Raw genomic sequence first — 20917 nt, forward strand, 5'->3', positions numbered from 1 at the left:
TTAGATGGAGTTTCACTCTTGTTGCCCAGGCTGGAGTGCAATGGCATGATCTCGGCTCACCGCAACCTCTGCCTCCCGGGTTCAAGCAATTCTCCTGCCTAAGCCTCCCAAGTAGCTGGGACTACAGGCGTGCGCCACCACACCTGGCAAATTTTTGTATTTTTAGTAGAGACAGGGTTTCACCATCTTGGCCAGGCCGATCTCGAACTCCTGACCTCATGATCCATGCGCCTCGGCCTCCCAAAGGGCTGGGATTACAGGTGTGAGCCACCACGCCCAGCCGAAAATAGGTCACTTCTATACCAGGTCTAAGAATCTATCAACACTGCTGCTATTAGTGCCCCCCTCTCCCACTTCCAGTGATGTACCTCTTATGACCAGCCCTTGAAACCCAGTGTAGACTCAAAAACTTTCAAAGGGTTTGGCACAAGGATACTTGGGCAGAAATGAAAAGAAGGAGAGAGGAAAGGTTTGGGGGCAGTAGGGAAAAAAGAGTTTGCAGAGAGAAGCTGAGGTATCTTCCCGCATGAATCATTTGGCCAGGTAAAAAGCCTTTTGTATCTATGCAGAAAGCAGACAAGCTGTGGCATGAGGGATAAGATTAAACTTCGTGGAGTTCTTCTCAGTGATTCAAACAAAACAACAAAAAACAAACAAACAACAAAAAACATGTAGGAATCAAGACAATGCAGAAAGTTTAGGAATTTCCTTCCCTGAAAAGAAACTTGAAGAAAAGATTCAAAAGAAAATGGCAAAAGGGGCCATTTCTGCATGCACATTTCATTTCCTTGACTATTTTCCCACCTCTTCCTCGTGTTCTTAAGTTCTTACCTTGGTCAGCTGATGATTGCCACCACCCAATGATGACTTCTGGGCAGCTATATGTGGAAACCAAGTCTTTAACATCCCTTCTACCTGTAGCAAGGTTCCTAGGTAACGTTCCCTGTGAAAAAGATATTGCTTTATTTATTTATTTATTTAATTTATTTTGAGACAGAGTCTCGCTCTGTCACCCAGGCTGGAGTGCAGTGGCGCGATCTTGGCTCACTGCAAGCTCCGCCTCCCGGGTTCTCGCCATTCTCCTGCCTCAGCCTCCTGAGTAGCTGGGATTACAGGTGCCCACCACCATGCCCGGCTAATTTTTTGTATTTTTAGTAGAGAAAGGGTTTCACCGTGTTAGCCAAGATGGTCTCGATCTCCTGACCTTGTGATCCGTCTGCCTCGGCTTCCCAAAGTGCTGGGATTACAGGCGTGAGCCACCGCGCCCGGCCGAAAATGACATTGCTTTAAAAAACCAGCAACAGGATTGAAGAAATCTCCTTTTTATGAAGACCCAAGGAAAGAACCAAGGGGACTTACCCCATCTGTGGCTTCTGCAAAACACCTACAATACGCTGGATCCTGTCCATTGCCACACTCTGCTGAAAACTGCTTAATCCTGGGGATAGGGACAGAGAGAGATTAAGGATTGAGATTCAAGCATGTAGTCAGGTAAAGGACGAACAGAAGGGGGTTAAAATTGATTGATTTAAAAAAAATTAAGTCGGGCCAGGCAAGGTGGCTCACACCTGTAATCCCAGCACTTTGGGAGGCCGAGGCGGGTGGATCACCTGAGGTCAGGAGTTTGAGACCAGCCTGGCCAACATGGCGAAACCCCATCTCTATTAAAAATAACAAAAATTAGCTGGGCATGGTGGTGGGCACCTGTAATCCCAGCGACTGGGGAGGCTGAGGCAGAAGAATTGCTGGAACCCAGGAGGTGGAGGTTGCAGTGAGCTGAGATAGCACCATTACACTCCAGCCTGGGCACCAAGAGCAAAACTCCATCTCAAAAAATAATAACAAGAATAATAATTAAGTCATAGTAGCAAAAAAGGAATAATATAGGCCCCAAACAAGAACTTAAGAGAAATACACATCAAAAGAGGGCAAGAGAGAGAGAAATGAACCTAGCCCAAATGAATGCAACTAATGAGATTACCTCTCTCAAAACGACCCATCTTCAGCCCATTGAGTAGATCTGTGAGAGGAGGTATAAATCCTTGGAGTTCTTTACACTGTAGGAAAACAGGACAAAGGCTGTGAGAAGACCAAGAACTGTCCACACCAGCAGTGGCTCTTCCTTCACCTCCAAATTTGCGAGTCAATACTATCCTTATAGGGTCCTTATCAACCAGCTGGGTGCTAAGCCACTACAGGAGAGTCTCCTTTCACCTGCTTTCTCTTACCTTCTGGGCAAACAGCAGGTCTCCCTCTGTGGTACAACCTTGGATGTTTAGACTGGTCTCCAGTTCACCATCTCTTGATCTTTTCGCCCCAGATCCTGCCATAGGAGAAGCTGAACCCCGCTGTTCCGGATGAGATGGTGTATGTTGGTTACTGGAAACCTTGGATCGATGCCTGCAGCGGATAGGACCCAGGCTGGGCCGGGAACCTCCCCTCTGCCCAACAGTGTCTGGCCTGGGCCCATGGGCCCCCTTGTCCTCCCTCTCATTATCAGAGGGGAAGCCAAAGTCACTGTTCACTGGGGAGGTGGGAAAAGACGAAGAGAGAGAGTAGGAGGAATAGGGAGAAATGCTAGATGGAGAATCCATAGGTCCAGAAGCAGGGGCTGGAGAGCAGCTCCTGGAGTACCCAAAGATCGGAACCTGCAACTGAAGAGCAAAGCGAGGGAATTTGAAACCGGAGTTTAAGGATTAGGAAATGGACTGGGAGACTGGGGTGTACTGCGTGGGATAATACTTATTCTTCCCCTCCCCAATATTACCAGTCTCAGACACAATAGAAAAGACATTTCTGCCCCACCCCCGCTCATTAAGAACCTGGGATTCCCTCTCTGGCCTCCGCAGAGCAACTCTCTGCCTGATGCGGCCTCCGTTCTTTTCTTCCCTCAATTCAAATACCTGACTTGAAAGACACCTTCCTCTCCGCCCGTTGTTCGCCAGGGCTGTTCGCCAACCTGAGTCCGCAGCAAGCCTCTTCACCTAAGCCATGCCACCCACGAGAGGTCAATCTGCGCACGCGAACCCACCTGGTGACTCTACAGGAATCGCCCCCATAGAGACTGGCCTCCTGCCCTCTCCCAGTCTTTCAAGATCAGGATCCCTGTGCCGGTCTCTCTGGGCTCGCACCTGCCACGTGATGCAAACCCTCCCAATACGAAGATCTGCATTCTGCCCCCAAATCCACTCCCAAATCCTCCCTAACAGCTCGCTTTTCCTCCGAATATCCTTACCTGTTGTCAGCCGGCTCAGCCCTGGCTCGGTTTCCAGCTCCTTCACCGTCTCTCCGGGTCTGGCTACCCACCTCCGCCTCTCAGGCGGCCCCGCCCCTTCCCCCTCCCAGACACGTGCGGCCTGGCACGTGCCTCCCCCTGCTTACACAGATCTCGCGCCCTCATTGGTTGTGTCGCCGGTAACACGTGATACTCGTTACTGAAGTCCATAGCCCATTTGCTACAGTACAAAGGGCCTCAGCCAATAGAGGGCAGCCGGGTGATGATTGGCTGTAAAGGAAGCATTCCGTGCTCCGCCCCTACATGCGGCTGCCGGAGAGGACCCGGTGATGAGAAAAGGAGGCGGATGGAAAAAGAGTGGAAAAGAAGGGAGGGGAGGAAAAGGGCGGAGTCCGTGGCCTTAAATAGGATGGTGATGCGCCAGAGACGCGCAGCTTGAGTGTGCAGAGATTGGTTGTGCCACTGAAGGCGTGCGCCTCCGGACGTGGGACCCCCGGTTCCGTCTCAGGAACTAACTCATCTGCCCCCTCTTTGAACACCTCCGCTCACGAGCGCAGCACGTGGAAACCATCAGTGATTTGGGTCTGCAACGTGTGTGTGACAGAATGGAAGTGTGTGACACGGTATATTCTCCCACTCGGCGGCCCAGCCCTCGTGACTCTCCGGTTTCTGTTTCACCTCCCCCACCCCTTTCTCCTCCAAGTTGGGTGCCTCCTGCCCTGCTGGGTGAGGAGGGTGGGGATTGCAGCCGAGAACACCGCGTCCTCTCTGGCTCCCGCTGGGGCGGCTCCTCCGGCCCGTTTCTTACATAACCTATCACGCACGTTACAAGCTCAGATGCCACCCCGCCACGACGCTAGAGGTCAAAACGAAACTCAGTTTTTCCTGACTTTTTTTTTTGTCCAGGCTTCTTGGGCCCGGCGTCCTGAATTATCTGATTCCAAGCACGGGGAACAGAACGGGGTAGGTCCCTGATCTCCTAGGTTATGGCTTTGTCCAGCTTCAGTGCCTTCATTTGTCCCCTGGAGAAGATTCGAAAGACTATGAAGGAGGGGAGGGAGGCAAGGCCAGAGTTTAGAGAGTCTCAGGAATAACTGGGACGTTACTGTTGTCGTTGCGGCTTGCATTTTGAGAGTACAATGGAGAGGAGAGCAGGGCCAAGGACTATGATCTGGTTAAGGATAGTACGTCGCAGAGACCGCAAGGGGGCAGCCCAATTCTGATTAGGGTCCCGAGGATAGCGATTTAAAAAAAAATTTTAAGTGAGTTTGTCCCTGCCATAATTACCAACTGCAAAAGGCACATTGTTGGACAGAGGTGTGGGTGCGGGTGGGTAGGTGTGAATATTTTAAATCTATTCTAAGTAGTTTTTGATATTTTACCTTATGTTTTAACAATGTGCTTATTCTTACAAAAAGAAAGATTCTAAAACCTCAACCCCGTTTCCCCAAGCACAGTTTCAACACCATATTTAATAAAATAAAACAAGAGAATTACCAATATGGACTGCGAATAAACCTGTTGTCTGTGGGTGCCCTTCTCCAGTCTTCTCCAAACTGCAGATTTTTCAGTCCATAATGCCCTCTAATTCAGTTGTCACCCAACTCCCCTTCCAATCTACACTTGCTGCCTCTAAATCCTAGTGCATTCTTTATTGTGACTTTAGAACAGACTCATGAAGGAGTAGATGGTAACCAGATTATTTCACTTATTTATTTTATCTTCCAATTTCCTCTTGCCAAACTCCCATCCAAAGACTCAGAGCAGCCTTCTCCCACCTAAAAAAGCAGAGAGAGAGAGAGAGAAAGAGAAAGAAAGAAAAAATAAAAGAGTCAGGAGACCCGAGAAACCCCTTCGTGCCCCCCACACTCTACGGAAACTCCCCAGATATTTTGAGCTGGGATTGCTCTGTGATAGCTCCTGGGAAAGATGTGTGTGTACCCCTCTTCTCCACAGTCCTTTCACCTCCTACTGAATCTTTTTATGCTCGATGGTTATTTAGCATCCCAATTTAAAAATGCTTTTCCTATAATACAATTTTCTCTTCCCTTCTCTCCCCCCACCCTGCCATACATCAGAGAATTGCCACCCCTTCTGCCTCTGAACTTTGCCTTTTGACTCTACCAGGTTGTAGGACCCACCCACTTTACCCTCTGGCATTTGCCGTGACTTGAATCATGGCCAGACTGGAACTAGCTTTGATTGTTCCAGACATTTTGGAAGCCTGGAGAGGTATTCCCCCAACCCCTTCATCTACTTGCCTCTGCTCTAGGAGATCCTGAAGGTCTCTTAGTTCAAAAAAACTAATGACTTATCACAAAAGTCTGCCTCAGCATCTCCTAAATTTCTTTAAGACTGAATAAGAAGATTTTTGTAAATGTGATCCCTCTTCTTTCATTTTACTTGTTATTTTTTGAGACAGAGTCTCACTCTGTTGCCCAGTGGCAACAGTACAGTGGCCAGATCATGGCTCACTGCAGCCTCTGCTTGATGGGCTTAAGGAATCCTTCCACCCGCTTCTCCCCAGTGGCTGGGACTGCAGGCCTGTGCTACCACACCCAACTAATTTTTATTATTTTTTTAATGTCTTGTAGAGGAGTTCTTATTTATTTATTCATTTTTAATTTTTTTGTAGAGACAAGGTCTGTTGCTCAGCCTGGTCTCAAACTATGTTGCTCAGCCTGGTCTGGAATTCCTGGACTCAAGCGATCCTCCCACCTCAGCATCCCAAAGTGCTGGGATTATAGGGATGAGCTACCATGCCTGAATCTCTTCCTTCAGTGGCTGATAATTGACCAGGCTGGAAACACTAGCCAGAGATACTGGTAAGAATTACTTCGGTTTAGTGTGGGAAGTTAAAAAATATTATTTCACAGACTCCCCCAAAGCCAGTGGCTGCACTCTTACCTTCTACATGAAATACATCCCCGCCTGAACAAAGGCACACGACAGGAGGAGGGGAATAGGACTCCGCAACCTGGACACAGCATCATTCAGATCTGGACTCTGCTAAAATACAGACATCCCCACACAGTAGGCTCGTGTCATTCCTCCTACCACTTCTCCCTCCCCCTCCAGAAGTACTGCCACCTCTTTACAACAACCTCTGTCTTCCTTTCCTTTGGGCTTAAAGATCCATCCTTCCCCATCACTGTAAGGAGTCCTTTCTTCTGTGCCTTTCAGCTATCCCTAACCATACCAGGGAGGCCAATTCAATTCAATTATTTCTATTTTGTATTTATTATATGCATGATACTATGCTAGTCACTGTGCTAGGTGCTACAGAGAGGGACATAAATATGAATAAGACAAGATTCCTGTCCTCAAGGAATTTACAATCTAAAGAGCGTCTACTATATACTTTATTTATTTATTTATTTATTTATTTATTTATCTATTATTTTTTGAGACATAGTCTTACTCCGTCGCCAGGCTGGAATGCAGTGGTGCAATCTCAGCTCGCTGTAACCTCCACCTCCAGGGTTCAAGCAATTCTCCTGCCTCAGCCTCCCAAGTAGCTGGGATTACAGGCGCCTGCTACCATGCCTGGCTAATTTTTGTATTTTTAATAGAGATGGGGTTTTGCCATGTTGGCCAAGCTGGTCTCAAACTCCTGACCTCAGGTGATCTGCCCACCTCAGCCTCCCAAAGTCCTGGGATTACAGGCACCTGCCACCACGCCCGGCTAATTTTTGTATTTTTAGTAGAGACGGGGTTTTGCCATGTTGTCCAGGCTGGTCTCTAACTCCTGACCTCAGGTGATCCGCCCACCTCAGCCTCCCAAAGTGCTGGGATTACAGGCATGAGCCACCGTGCCTAGTCTACTATATGCTTCAAAAAGAATTAACTGCCCTTATTGTCAACCTTTCACTTCCATTCTTACTGGCTTCTTTGATCTGTGCTCAACTATGCGCAGACTGCTCTTTGGTCCTATTCCGCTTTCCAGCTGTTGCTTCTCTTTTTCATTACCAGATTTTTTAGATGGTTGGTCTGTACTCACCTTCCTTTCCTCATAATGTACTCCCTCTTTAACTCCACAAAAATCTAGCTTTTCTGCAAGTACTCAATTAAAACTATTTTCTTGAGAGTTACCAGTGACCTCCTCCTCCTTGGCCTCTTGGTAACTTTTGATGGATTATATTAAACTTTCTCTTTTAGACTCTATAATACAAACTTGGCTATCTGCCTGCTTCTGCAGTCAAATCCTTCTCCATTCCATTCATTGATTTCTCTTCCTCCCACTCACTACAGGCAGTCACTGGCCTTCTGAGCTTGTGTGTACTGGCTTTGTTGAGCTCATTTACTTTCATAACTGTGACTTTGCACTTAGAACTCTAGCCCCGATCTAGCTCAGTGACCTTTAGGACACCCTCATAGAGCTGTTACCATAAACTCAGCTTGGCCATTACCAAATTAATAACTTCTGTCCTAAACCACTCTGGCCTCCCATAGTTCCCACTTTGGTCAACCATTTTCCCAGATATCCATGTGTAAAACCCATGAGTTATTTTAACTCTCTCCTCATTTATACCTAATATAAAATTATCACTGAAGCAAGGTATTTTCTTCATATTTATTTTTCTCCTCTCCATTCATAATGCCAGAATACAGATTGTTTCTGGAACAACGCAAATCTCATGAGTTGCTCTCCACTAAATTATTTATATCCTGCATACAACCTGATGAGTGGTTTATCTTTTATCTTTTTTTTTTTTTTTTTTTTTTTGAGACGGAGTTTCGCTCTTTTGCCCAGGCTGGAGTGCAATGGTGCGATCTCGGCTCACTGCAACCTCCGCCTCCCAGGTTCAAGCAATTCTCCTGCCTCAGCCTCCCAAGTAGCTGGGATTACAGGCATGCGCCACCACACCCAGCTAATTCTGTGTTTTTACTAGAGATAGGTTTTCTCCATGTTGGTCAGGCTGGTCTTGAACTCCCGACTTAAGATGATCAGCTTGCCTCAGCCTCCAAAAGTGCTTGGATTACAGTTGTTAGCCACCACACCTGGCCAGTTTTTCTAAAATATCACTTTTCATCGTGTTTTTACTATAATGAAGAACTTACTAGGCTCCTTGTTGATTATGAGTCCAGACTTCAGCCTGACACTTGAGACGCTCTGAAATTTGACCCTATGTTGCCACATGTGAAATTACCAAGCAAATATTAGGAGCCTTGTAAATTTTTTATTTTTCTTAATTCCCACTGTTCCCTTCCATATACCCTCTCCTTCAATCATACCCTATTTGCTAAACATATTATGCTTATTCTATTCCTCACTCCTGTGCAGCTCTTTCACTCTTTTTTTTTTTTTAGATAGAGTCTCGCTCTGTCGCTCAGGCTGGAGTGGAGTGGCGTGATCTCAGTTCACTGCAACCTCTGCCTCCCGGGTTCAAGCGATTCTCATCAGCTTCCCAAGTAGCTGGGATTATAGGCAGGCACCACCACGCCTGGCTAACTTTTGTATTTTTAGTAGAGATGGGTGGTTTCACCATGTTGGCCCTTGAACTAGCCTTGAACTGCTGACCTCAAGTGATCCTATCACCTTGGCCTCCCAAAGGATTATAGGCGTAAGCCACTGCACCTGGCCTCTTTCACTCTTGGAATAACTATTCTTCCTCCTAATTGTTTCTGTCCTTTCATAACTACCCACCAATCAAAAGCTCATCTATTCTTCAAGGTGTATCTCAACCACAAATGCCTCTTGAAAGCTTTTCAGACAACTCTAGCCTGTACTAATCTCTCTCCTTACACTGGCTAAAGCACTGCCAGTATCTTCTGCTTTCAAATTTATATATAATTTAACATTGTAACATACCTTTTCATTTTGTTCTAAGTGTTTCGTAAATGTAAACTTGAATTTTATAAGTTCCTTGAGGACAGGAACATCATAGATTTCTTTTTGATCAGCATCAGTTACCTTAGCAGCCTTAGGCATAGATTACATACATATTGAATACTACTGAACTGAAATTTAACTGCACCGTATCTTCCCAGTGTTCTGTATACAGGGTTAGTATTAAATCTCAGTGAAATATGGCCAAGTTGAGATGAACACCTACATTGAAGTACTAATTATTTGGTTCCCCCATCCACCAAAGCCTGGTATTCCAGGCCTCTATTTACTCCACGTCACTAGGGATATCCTGTCTCCCCCCAGCCCCCAATCCCCAATCAACTCACTGGTTCCGTTGTTACTGGTTTCACAGTTACAGGCTTCGGATGGTCTGCACGTGCTGTTTCAAGACTAATGGTAGTCCCTACTGCCTCTGTTGTGTCCTTATCCAACCTGTTCTACCCTCAGTAGGATTTGGGAAACACAGAGTTATCATTTTTTCTATCCAACATCTTCATAGATTCTCTATTTAAAGTTCTCCCCTTCACCACCTCCACCCAGCCCAAGGACTTAAGCTCAGGGATTCCCCCCTCCCCTATACTTGCATAGATTTGTACCCATCTCATTCAAAAGTCCCTTGATGCCCCTCCTCAGTGTCTTAGCAAACTTACTGAGGACAATTTATAAAGTTCTGGCTTTTTTCTCCTCCCCAGATAGGTTAACAAATCTGTTTTGGGCCTACTACTTAGTTTCTCCTCATCAAACTCATTTTTATTTTTACTAATCAGATTCAGATACATTTCAACATTGCCCGTTTCTTTCTTTTTTTTTTTTTTTTTGAGATGGGAGTCTGGCTCTGTTGCCCAGGCTGGAGTGCAGTGGAACAATCTTGGCTCACTGCATCCTCCATCTCCCGGTTTCAAGTGATTCTCCTACCTCACCCTTCTGAGTAGCTGGGATTATAGGTGTATGCTACCATGTCCAACTAATTTTTTTTTTTTTTTTTTTTGAGACGGAGTCTCGCTCTGCCGCCCAGGCTGGAGTGCTGTGGCCGGATCTCAGCTCACTGCAAACTCCGCCTCCCGGGTTCACACCATTCTCCTGCCTCAGCCTCCCGAGTAGCTGGGACTACAGGCGCCCACCACCTCGCCCGGCTAATTTTTTTGTATTTTTTAGTAGAGACGGGGTTTCACCGTGTTAGCCAGGATGGTCTCGATCTCCTGACCTCGTGATCCGCCCGTCTCGGCCTCCCAAAGTGCTGGGATTACAGGCTTGAGCCACCGCACCCGGCCTAATGTTTTTATATTTTTAGTAGAGATGGGGTTTCACCATGTTGGCCAGGCTGGTCTCAAACTCTTGACCTCAAATGATTCACTCGCCTTGGCCTCCCAAAGTGCTGGGATTACAGGCGTCAGCCACCACGCCTGGCCAGTTTCTTTTTAATTGTTACTTATCCTAAACCTTTTAGATGTAGAGGTCACTCACCAGCCTGTCCTCTGACTCAAATATGGAGTAATCAATGGTGAAATCTGCACTAAAGTCATCTGCAGAGGAGAAAGAAAATCAGTAATAATTAGAGAAAAAGGTAACTCTAGATCTGGAAATGAAAAAGGAAGAAATTGCTTAGAATAGTTTAACTTAAGTTGTAACATTTATTGGTATAATCCAATTTTATTTAACTGTAATGTTAAAAATGACTGTGAGTGTATGTATTTATATTTTCAATCTAGGTATCTAAAATAATTTACAAATTTGAAAAATTTTCAAGTTCTTCTCTTTTTAGAGTCAAGGTCTCACTCTGTTAACAGGCTAGAGTACAGTTAGTTCAATCATAGCTCACTGCCACCTCCAGCATCTGAGCTCAAGTGATCCTCCCGTCTCAGCTTCCTGAGTAGCTGGGACTATAGCCATGTGCCACCATGCCCAGCTAATTGAAAAAAAAATTTTTTTTTTTTCTATAGTGACAAGGTCTTGCTATGATGCCTAGGCTCGTCTTGAACACCTGGGCTGAAGCAATCCTCCCATCTAAAAATCAGTCTTTTTTTTTTTTTTTTTTTGAGATGGAGTCTCATTCTGTCACCCAGGCTGGAATACGGTGGCGTGATCTCGGCTTACTACAACGTCCGGCCTCCCAGGTTCAAGTGATTCTCCTGCCTCCGCCTCTTGAATAACTGGGACTACAGGCAGGTACCACCATGCCTGGCTAATTTTTGTATTTTTAGTAAAGACAGAGTTTCACCCTGTTGGTCAGGCTGGTCTCGAACTTCTGACCTCAGGTGATCCACCCGCCTCAGCCTCCCAAAGTGCTGGGATTACAGGCATGAGTCACTGTGCCCGGCCCATCATGAGCCTTGATAGGTTTTGTTAATAGCCAGATTTTTCTCTGACCCCATTGCTCTGCTGCAAAGTGAAGAGCAAAGTCTCAGAACTAAATATCCTGAAGCCTCTCTCCAGTTGGCTAAGAGCAAGAGCCTTTCATGTACTCACCATAACTGGGGGTGACTGTATAATAATAGACCACCTGATAATATTCCTCCTCTCCCACTCTTTCTTCATCCTCATATTCTTGTCCTATGGGGACAAGGACTATAGGTCAAGGGACATCTGGAACACCTTACTAACAAAAGGACACCTGGAATTGACCTCAGCGCTCCCAACTTTCTCACTTTCTTGCTTTCTCTCTCTCTCTGTCTCTCTTTCTTTCTTTCTTTCTCTTCCCCTCCAATAATCATACTCCCTTCCTGCCTGTGCACCCTTACACCCCTCTCAGTCTTCTGGGCTCCATATCTGTAATGAGGCCTGTTACTCTGTGCCCTTTCTTTTTTTTTTTGAGATGGAGTCTCACTCTGTTGCCCAGGCTGGAATGCAGTGGCGCGATCTCGGCTCACTGCAAGCTCCACCTCCTGGGTTCACACCATTCTCCTGCCTCAGCCTCCCAAGTAGCTGGGACTACAGGCGTGGACCACCACGCCCGGCTAATTTTTTTGTATTTTTAGTAGAGACGGGGTTTCACCGTGTTAGCCAGGATAGTCTCGATCTCCTGACCTCGTGATCCACCCGCCTCGGCCTCCCAAAGTGCTGGGATTACAGGCGTGAGCCACTGCACCCGGCCACTCTGTGCTCTTTCAATCTAGGAACTCCTAATACAGAAAACGGTCCCCTTCACATACTATAAACCCAAAGGGAGAACCAAACCTAAAAAAGGTAGGAAGAGTAGAGACCAGGAATTAAAAACGCCAAATCTTCTATTTAGTATGCTCCAGATCTTATTGTATTTGTGAGAGATCTTTTCTTATCAGTATCTCTTACAAATAACACACACCCTTAGGCTTTGGATTTGAGCTTTAGTTCCAGCTTCACTGCTAACGGAATAACCCTGAACAATCCACTTAACATCCGCTTTCTTAAAATGAGTCAGCTGGACTAAATGACCCATCTCCTTTAGTTTTTCTTCCCTTTCAGAACTAAAAATATGTGGCTTTGATATGACTGGATCAAGAACTCCAGGCCTCCTGCTAAACACTTCCCTGAGTTCCTTGAATGCTTTCCCTTCAACTCCAAGCTAATGACACAAGAATCTAGAGGAAAAGGAAACAATGAGACACACCTGGCAGACTGGGGAACAAAGGAGGGAAGGAGCCAAGCTACTGTTGGGACCCTGTCCCTGAAGACAGCCAGTTTTCCACTACCCTAAAGGTCACCCCACTTCTGTGTCTTTACTAATAGCGGTTTTTTTTTCTCCAATTATCTGGGAAAGGAGATACCCTAACTACTAGTTTCAGACTGTGACACCTTCCAGTAATTCCTCCTTCACCCTTACTTTAGCCCCTCTCATCTTGTTCAACTTCCATGGTGATGGAGAACTGAGCTCAGTGTTGCTAGGGCCTCCTTGTATCTGGAGCTCCATCCTCCTTCTTTGACAGGACTCTGCTTTTTTTCCCCTTTCCTGGCTCTGCCTTCCAGATCTCCATTCTGCCCTCAACACCGGATCCTAGCACGATGAGAAAACTCTATTGCTTCCTATTGAAATCCACCTCTTATCCACTCCTCATTTTTTTTTCTCCCACCCCATTTATGGTAGAAGACCTGGCACAAAAGCTCAGTGAGAAGAGTGGACTTACCCAAGATAAGTGGCACAGCAAGGATGGCTGCAAAGAGGACATCCATTCTGGATTCTGCACTATTGCTGTGAAAGTAAAAAAGGAAATTACAGAGTTTCCCACCAAACTTACCCCGCCTCCCCTCCTCCTCCAAAGCAGGGAAGGAGCTGCAGCAACTCTTCTCCTCCCAGGGGGCAGAACTCCCCGCCTACTGGCTGACTGACTAGATCTCCAGTTACTGCCGGTACCCCGCCAGAGCTGCCCAGATTGAGAGGCAAAAGGGGGTTTTGATACAAACATGTTTCTTAAGCTCCCCCTGCCCTAGATTAGATCCATTCAGGACTCCCACTGCCATTACCAAAAAATAAAAAAATAAAAAAATAAAAATAAGCCTATCAAGAAGTTTCCCCTCTCTTGGCTTTCCTTCCTTCCTCCAAGGCCTCATAAAAAGCTCACCCTCCCTCTCACTGTCCCTGACTTACCATCACCACCCAGAGTTGCGTTTCTCTCTGAGGCTTCATCAGTCTTTTTTCATCACAGTGGAAATGTTCTGAGGAAGGAGTGAGCATTTTTCTGGACTGAAAAGAGTCCCTTTCTTCTGTCTGTCTTGAGCTATGGAGAATAGGAACAATATTTCCCCATCATTTTCTGATTTAAAGCACCTACTGCATGGCTTCAGCTAAAAGTCTCTCAGCCATGGTCAGTTATTTCCTCTCTGGTAATACTGACCTCTTTGTTTTCTTCTGAGACAGAGTCTCGCTTTGTCACCCAGGTTGGAGTGCAGTGGCACGATCTCGGCTCACTGCAACCTCTGCCTCCCGGGTTCAAGTGATTCTCCTGCCTCAGCCTCCCCAGTAGCTGGGACTACACATGCATGCCACCATGTCCAGCTAAATTTTGTATTTTTAGTAGAGACAAAGTTTCACCATGTTGGCCCAGGCTGGTCTCGAACTCCTGACCTCAGGTGATCTACCCGTCTCGGCCTCCCAAAGTGGAATTATAGGCATGAGCCACCGTGCCCAGCCTCACCTCATCTCTTTCTCAACTTCCAGGATGTAAGTTGGGAGAAGAGAGGAAGCAGATAGTCTCTTTCTCTGCTACAGGTGCCACACCCTCCCTCCCACATTCGGTCAGTTGGTGTGTTCCCTTCATTCAGTCCTACAGGAGTAGAGTTTTTATCCTTTCCTCTGCTTGTATGTTTCCCATGTTCATTCAATTCAGAAACCCTTAGCAACGTATGTGCTAGGCACAGTGTGCTAGGCCTAGTCTGATAGGCACTGAGAGCTTACAGGCAAGGGAATAAGAAAAGACAGTTTTGCTTTGTTCTTAAGGGAAGTTAATAAGTATCTGCTCAATATCTACTATGAGTCAGGCACTGTGCAAGTGTCTGTGGAACCACCCACGAACAAGATAGGTTTAGAGCCTGGTCAGAAGATGCTGTGATAACACACAATGGAGAGATGAAGCTGGTCACAGTGGCTCACGCCTGTAATCCCAGCACTTTGGGAGGCCTAGGCGGACGGATCACCTGAGGTCAGGAGATCAGGAGATCAGCCTGGCCAACATGGTGAAACCTTGTCTCTCCTAAAAATACAAAAATTAGCTGGGTGTGGTGGCAGGCGCCAGTAATGCCAGGTACTAGGGAGGCTGAGGCAAGAGAATCACTTGAACCTTGGAGGCAGAGGTTGCAGTGAGCCGAGATCACACCACTGTACTCCAGTCTGAGTGACAGAGTGAGATTCCATCTCAAAAAAAAACACATGAGAAGAATTGTCTCATTGCTATCCACCTGACTCTGCCTGCTGGGCTCAGAAGCAGGACATACTGGAATCTTGAACACAGGCCATGATAATGCTACCCTCTTAATCTTATTAGGGAATAATTTGCCTTGTGACTTTCCATGTAAATCTTTTCCTTCTTTTTTTTCAGAGACAGAGCCTTGCTCTGTCACCCAGGTTTGAGTGCAGTGGTGTGATCTCAGCTCACTGTAATCTCCACCTCCCAGGTTCGAGCTATTCTCGTGGCTCAGCCTCCTGAGTAGCTGGGACTACAGGTGTGCACCACCACTCCTGGCTAATTTTTTGTATTTTTATTAGAGACGGGGTTTCACCATGCTGGCCAGGCTAGTCTCAAACTCCTGACCTCAAGTGATCCAGCCGCCTTGGTCTCCAAAAGTGCTGGAATTACAGGCATGAGCCACTGTGACCAGCCTCTGTGTAAATCTACACAATCTATTCCTCAGCTCCTTTCCAGAATTTCCTGGAAGACATGTAAAACACGTATGTGAGTGTGCACATATGGATTAAATCATAAATCACTTCCAGGAAGGAAAGCAAGTTTGGTTATCTTTAAACAATTTCTGTGGGTTTTTTTGGTACTTTGGTTATGCTTTCAAAAACGATATTCCAGATTCCTTCCCTCTTTTCCATCCTCAGATTCCTTTGCCTAACATCTTCCCTAAGGACTAACGTCTACCCATTCAAATGAGATTGCAATACTCTCCTCTCCTACTTTAACTTTCTTTTTATTTCTTGAGACAGAACCTCACTCCATTGTCCAGGCTGTAGTGCAGTGGCGCAGTCGCAGCTCACTGCCACCTCTGCCTCTCGGGTTCAAGCTATTCTTGTCCCTCAGCCTCCCGAGTAGTTGGGATTACAGGCGCGCGCCACCACACCTGGCTAATTTTTGCATTTTTAGTAGAAATGGGCTTTCGCCATGTTGGCCAGGCTGGTCTCAAACTCCTGGCCTCCCAAAGTGCTGGGATTACAGGGGTGAGGCACCGCGCCCAGCCTACTTTAACTTTCATTCACTCTAATATACAACCCCTCTCTCCAACCTGAGGAAAACGCACCACTGAGGTTCATTTTTCAGAAAATAAACAGAGGAAGTATGACATAAAAGGAACTTGGGGCGGGGGTGGGGCCGGGGTGTCGTTTTCCTTCAACCCCATCGCTCTTATTGCTTTTAAACTCCCGGACTCTTTCAAAATGCCTTCCTAACATTTCTCTCCAGGCTCCTTTTGCTTATCTCCGATTCTCTTGTCATTACTGATGAAGGCTTCATTAGCGATATACTGTATTCCATGTTTATTATACTAGCCTGTCCGAAGAGCTCCTACTTTTTAATGTAATCTTCATCCCTTAGGCAGCAGCTCTAGCCCATTTCCTCTCATTCAAGTAAGAACAATACCCGTCCCTATCTCCCTGCGCCCCATCCTGTGCTCTCTTTGTATTTGTCCCTTAGATTCAAACAGGATCTACCCCCGCTGCAACCCTTCAAGAAGAGGTATGATTGCTACCACTTTTTCCCACAAAGTGACGAAAAGAAACAGCGACGGAGGCGCAACCGAACCCAGGAATCTGTGTCTTTACTGGTCCATTCCCGGCCCACCCCCATTAACCGGCTCGAGCCACTCCCAGGACGAAGTCAAGGCCTCTGAAGACGACTACAACTCCCAGCAGGTCGAGCTGCTCCGCCCGCGCTGATTCTCCATTGGCCTTCCGGGGTGGGGATTAGATGGGAGGTGGCCGTGGGGCTGCGACAGGGATCTGTCCCCTCTTCGGCTTCCGTAGAGGAAGTCCCGCGGACCTTCATTTGGGGTTTTGGTTCCCCCCCTTCCCCTTCCCCGGGGTCCGGGGTGACATTGCACCGCGCCCCTCGTGGGGTCGCGTTGCCACCCCACGCGGACTCCCCAGCTGGCGCGCCTCTCCCATTTGCCTGTCCTGGTCAGGCCCCACCCGGCCCCNGGAATCTGTGTCTTTACTGGTCCATTCCCGGCCCACCCCCATTAACCGGCTCGAGCCACTCCCAGGACGAAGTCAAGGCCTCTGAAGACGACTACAACTCCCAGCAGGTCGAGCTGCTCCGCCCGCGCTGATTCTCCATTGGCCTTCCGGGGGTGGGGATTAGATGGGAGGTGGCCGTGGGGCTGCGACAGGGATCTGTCCCCTCTTCGGCTTCCGTAGAGGAAGTCCCGCGGACCTTCATTTGGGGTTTTGGTTCCCCCCCTTCCCCTTCCCCGGGGTCCGGGGGTGACATTGCACCGCGCCCCTCGTGGGGTCGCGTTGCCACCCCACGCGGACTCCCCAGCTGGCGCGCCTCTCCCATTTGCCTGTCCTGGTCAGGCCCCCACCCGGCCCCCACCCCCCTCCCACCTGCCCAGCCATGGGGGCTGCGGTGTTTTTCGGCTGCACTTTCGTCGCGTTCGGCCCGGCCTTCGCGCTTTTCTTGATCACTGTGGCTGGGGATCCACTTCGCGTTATCATCCTGGTCGCAGGGTGAGTAGGGGGTCCGGGAGACGCGGAAGAGCGTCGAAGAGAGAGGTGCGGAAGGGGCTGGAGGAACTGGGGCGAGCCTGGGAGCCTGAATTGGGGACAATAAATCGGAGGTGAAGTTTGGGCGGTGAGGGGTTGGGTCTGGGAGATTTGCCTTTTCCCGCAGTTGGTTTCCACCTTCCAAGGATCTCACAGATTCCTCCTATATTCCTCCCAGCGACGTCAGAGAAGGCCCAAGGCCGAGACTCGTGAGGGGGCTGTGCTGACCTAGGCTGGCCGAGTCAGGTGCCTTAGGAGAGGATCCAGGAATGGATACCTCGCCCTTCTGTGCTCGCACACTCTGGCTCTCATCGCTCTGAAGACTCTTTAATTAGATTTCTCCCCTTTCCTCTGCGTTCACGTTTCTACAGATGAGTCTCTTGGTGGAAACAGTTACCCTACCTGGTCCATGTTTCCGTAACCATCCGGAAGGCTAACTTCCACCCTTCAAGCACCTTGGCTGGTTTCCCTCCTTGATTTCTCTGGCAGCCCTTACCATTGCTTGTCTCACTGTCCCTGTCTTTTCTCAGGGCATTTTTCTGGCTGGTCTCCCTGCTCCTGGCCTCTGTGGTCTGGTTCATCTTGGTGCATGTGACCGACCGGTCAGATGCCCGGCTCCAATACGGCCTCCTGATTTTTGGTGCTGCTGTCTCTGTCCTTCTACAGGAGGTGTTCCGCTTTGCCTACTACAAGCTGCTTAAGTAAGATGATGGAGTGGTCTGGAGGGGAGAGGGGCAGAGAACTGCACTGTGGGAAGTGGGGCAGCCCCTGGGTGCTGGTTTGGAAGAGGAGGCACTAAGGGAGGACATTAGAGGGAAAGGAGCATCCCTGCCCTCCCTCATGTTTCCCCTACCCCACCTCACCCCAGGAAGGCAGATGAGGGGTTAGCATCGCTGAGTGAGGACGGAAGATCACCCATCTCCATCCGCCAGATGGCCTATGGTGAGCCAAGGGAGAGGGACTGGAGGAGGGAGTTGGACAGCCCCCTCCTCTAGGGAAGTCTCTAAATACCCACATGTTCTACGTGGCTTCTTATTTTCCTTCATCCGTCACTTCCAAAGAAAGTTGGTCTGGAGGGAGAGTAGGCGTGAAAGAATTGTAACCGGGAATGGGGAGGCGTCAGTGGTGAACAGGCAATAGTGTGATCTCTGACATTGATGAGATCCTCCCTTCCCCCAGTTTCTGGTCTCTCCTTCGGTATCATCAGTGGTGTCTTCTCTGTTATCAATATTTTGGCTGATGCACTTGGGCCAGGTGTGGTTGGGATCCATGGAGACTCACCCTATTACTTCCTGACTTCAGGTAAGATCCAAATTCTATCTAGCTTTCACCCCCCATCCATCCTTGTCCCTGATCTGATTTATTGGCCTTCCCTGGGAGACTTCTTTGGCTCAACATCTCAGGAGGCTGGGAGAAGATCAGGGATGTATCTCCTCCCCGTCTCCCTCCCTGCAGCCTTTCTGACAGCAGCCATTATCCTGCTCCATACCTTTTGGGGAGTTGTGTTCTTTGATGCCTGTGAGAGGAGACGGTACTGGGCTTTGGGCCTGGTGGTTGGGAGTCACCTACTGACATCGGGACTGGTGAGTTGGAGACAGGGGCTTAAGTTAGGGAGAAAAGCATTTAATGGTGAGTGGGATGTTGGAAAAAGGGTATCCTCACTTCTTAACATTTTTAACTTACCTGGGAGGAGGCGGAAAGGTGAGTCTTTTGAGGTCTCTCACCTCAGCATCAGTTCTAGCACCTGCTCTGGGGAGGAGGTTGAATGCATTAGTCAAAGTGTAATGCAGAGGGCCTGAGGTGATCAGGAGCAGCAGAAACCTTTGAGTTTCTGAGGAGCTGATAATCAAAAGTCCCCTTAACCACAAGATGTTGGTGCTCTGAAGGGAAAGACTGGGGAATTTGAGAGAGATGTCTGGGAGTCAAAGGTACAGAGAGAATATGGGGATTAGGTCGGGGGAGAATCTAATCTCTTTCCTACTCTTACCCTCCTTCCTAGACATTCCTGAACCCCTGGTATGAGGCCAGCCTGCTGCCCATCTATGCAGTCACTGTTTCCATGGGGCTCTGGGCCTTCATCACAGCTGGAGGGTCCCTCCGAAGTATTCAGCGCAGCCTCTTGTGTAAGGACTGACTACCTGGACTGATCGCCTGACAGATCCCACCTGCCTGTCCACTGCCCATGACTGAGCCCAGCCCCAGCCCGGGTCCATTGCCCACATTCTCTGTCTCCTTCTCGTCGGTCTACCCCACCACCTCCAGGGTTTTGCTTTGTCCTTTTTGTGACCGTTAGTCTCTCAGCTTTACCAGGAGCAGCCTGGGTTCAGCCAGTCAGTGACTGGTGGGTTTGAATCTGCACTTATCCCCACCACCTGGGGACCCCCTTGTTGTCCAGGACTCCCCCTGTGTCAGTGCTCTGCTCTCACCCTGCCCAAGACTCACCTCCCTTCCCCTCTGCAGGCCGACGGCAGGAGGACAGTCGGGTGATGGTGTATTCTGCCCTGCGCATCCCACCCGAGGACTGAGGGAACCTAGGGGGGACCCCTGGGCCTGGGGTGCCCTCCTGATGTCCTCGCCCTGTATTTCTCCATCTCCAGTTCTGGACAGTGCAGGTTGCCAAGAAAAGGGACCTAGTTTAGCCATTGCCCTGGAGATGAAATTAATGGAGGCTCAAGGGTAGATGAGCTCTGAGTTTCTCAGTACTCCCTCCCCAGACTGGACATCTTGGTCTTTTTCTCAGGCCTGAGGGGAACCATTTTTGGTGTGATCAAATACCCTAAAATGCCTTTTTTTCTTTTTTGAGGTGGGGGAAGGGAGGAGGTATGTTGGAACTCTTCTAACCTCCTTGAGCTATATTTTCTCTCCTCGAGTTGCTCCTTATTCCTGGGCTCATTTCTGTACCTTTCTCCTTGGTCCCAGACCTTGAGGGAAAGGAAGGAAGTGCATGTTTGGGAACTGGCATTACTGGAACTAATGGTTTTAACCTCCTTAACCACCAGCATCCCTCCTCTCCCCAAGGTGAAGTGGAGGGTGCTGTGGTGAGCTGACCGCTCCAGAGCTGCAGTGCCGCTGGAGGAGTCAGACTACCATAACATCGTAGGGAAGGAGGGCAGATTTTTTTGTAGTTTTTAATTGGGGTGCGGGAGGGGTGGGGAGGTTTTCTATAAACTGTATCATTTTCTGCTGAGGGTGGAGTGTCCCATCCTTTTAATCAAGGTGATTGTGATTTTGACTAATAAAAAAGAATTTGTAATTATGGGGGAACTTGGCTTTTAAGGGAGGGGATAGCATGTTAATTGAGATTTCTGCCCTCTCAGATCTCTTGTCCAGCCACTTTCCTAACCTGTCAACCACTGATCTCCAAGCATAGCCTTGGTGCAAGGGCAGAAATCTGGGCTAGTGGTTTAACATGTCTGAAACTTTGGGTTAAGTGTTTTCC

The 20917-nt window shown here is 48.2% G+C and overlaps 3 protein-coding genes across 14 annotated transcripts in view; 1 reads left to right on the forward strand and 2 right to left on the reverse strand.

The window, feature by feature from the left end:
* The window catches only part of CIART (circadian associated repressor of transcription), a 5598-nt gene extending 2253 nt beyond the window's left edge, over positions 1-3345 (reverse strand). The window contains exons 1-6 of one of the 7 annotated variants that reach the window (XM_017877814.1): positions 3236-3345; positions 2904-2984; positions 2229-2654; positions 1982-2057; positions 1360-1438; positions 832-943 (exon numbers count right to left, since the gene is read on the reverse strand). In XM_017877814.1, the coding sequence (XP_017733303.1) occupies positions 832-943; positions 1360-1438; positions 1982-2057; positions 2229-2594 (633 nt within the window). In that variant the 5' untranslated portion in view covers positions 2595-2654; positions 2904-2984; positions 3236-3345. Of the gene's footprint in view, positions 1-831; positions 944-1359; positions 1439-1981; positions 2058-2228 lie in introns of all 7 variants that reach the window. The other 6 variants (XM_017877817.1, XM_017877812.1, XM_017877813.1 and 3 more) reach the window with 6 other exon arrangements.
* Positions 3346-4926: 1581 nt separating this feature from the next.
* CUNH1orf54 (chromosome unknown C1orf54 homolog) lies at positions 4927-13774 on the reverse strand. Of its 5 annotated transcripts, none has more exons than XM_017877826.1 (7): positions 13648-13774; positions 13187-13251; positions 11553-11636; positions 10551-10609; positions 9413-9523; positions 6143-6241; positions 4927-5013 (listed from the first exon to the last, which is right to left on the reverse strand). In XM_017877826.1, exons 2-6 carry the CDS (start codon positions 13230-13232, stop codon positions 6146-6148), a joined length of 396 nt encoding a protein of 131 aa, XP_017733315.1. In that variant the 5' UTR covers positions 13233-13251; positions 13648-13774; the 3' UTR covers positions 4927-5013; positions 6143-6145. The 5 variants fall into 5 exon arrangements, with proteins under 5 accessions (XP_017733315.1, XP_017733316.1, XP_017733317.1 ...); XM_017877824.1 differs by having other exon boundaries at positions 4935-5013; positions 6143-6244; positions 13648-13772; XM_017877825.1 differs by lacking the exon at positions 13648-13774 and adding an exon at positions 13464-13530 and having other exon boundaries at positions 4935-5013; positions 6143-6244.
* Positions 13775-16785: 3011 nt separating this feature from the next.
* APH1A (aph-1A gamma-secretase subunit) lies at positions 16786-20731 on the forward strand. 2 transcript variants are annotated; one of them, XM_017877823.1, is made up of 8 exons: positions 16786-16895; positions 17290-17442; positions 18009-18179; positions 18347-18420; positions 18658-18780; positions 18934-19061; positions 19478-19601; positions 19939-20731. In XM_017877823.1, exons 2-8 carry the CDS (start codon positions 17330-17332, stop codon positions 20001-20003), a joined length of 798 nt encoding a protein of 265 aa, XP_017733312.1. In that variant the 5' UTR covers positions 16786-16895; positions 17290-17329; the 3' UTR covers positions 20004-20731. The 2 variants fall into 2 exon arrangements, with proteins under 2 accessions (XP_017733312.1, XP_017733311.1); XM_017877822.1 differs by lacking the exon at positions 16786-16895 and having other exon boundaries at positions 16936-17442.
* Positions 20732-20917: the final 186 nt, after the last annotated feature.

Source organism: Rhinopithecus bieti, unplaced genomic scaffold, assembly GCF_001698545.2.
Source record: "Rhinopithecus bieti isolate Rb0 unplaced genomic scaffold, ASM169854v2 scaffold_10548, whole genome shotgun sequence".
In the NCBI taxonomy this organism is placed as follows: domain Eukaryota; kingdom Metazoa; phylum Chordata; class Mammalia; order Primates; family Cercopithecidae; genus Rhinopithecus; species Rhinopithecus bieti.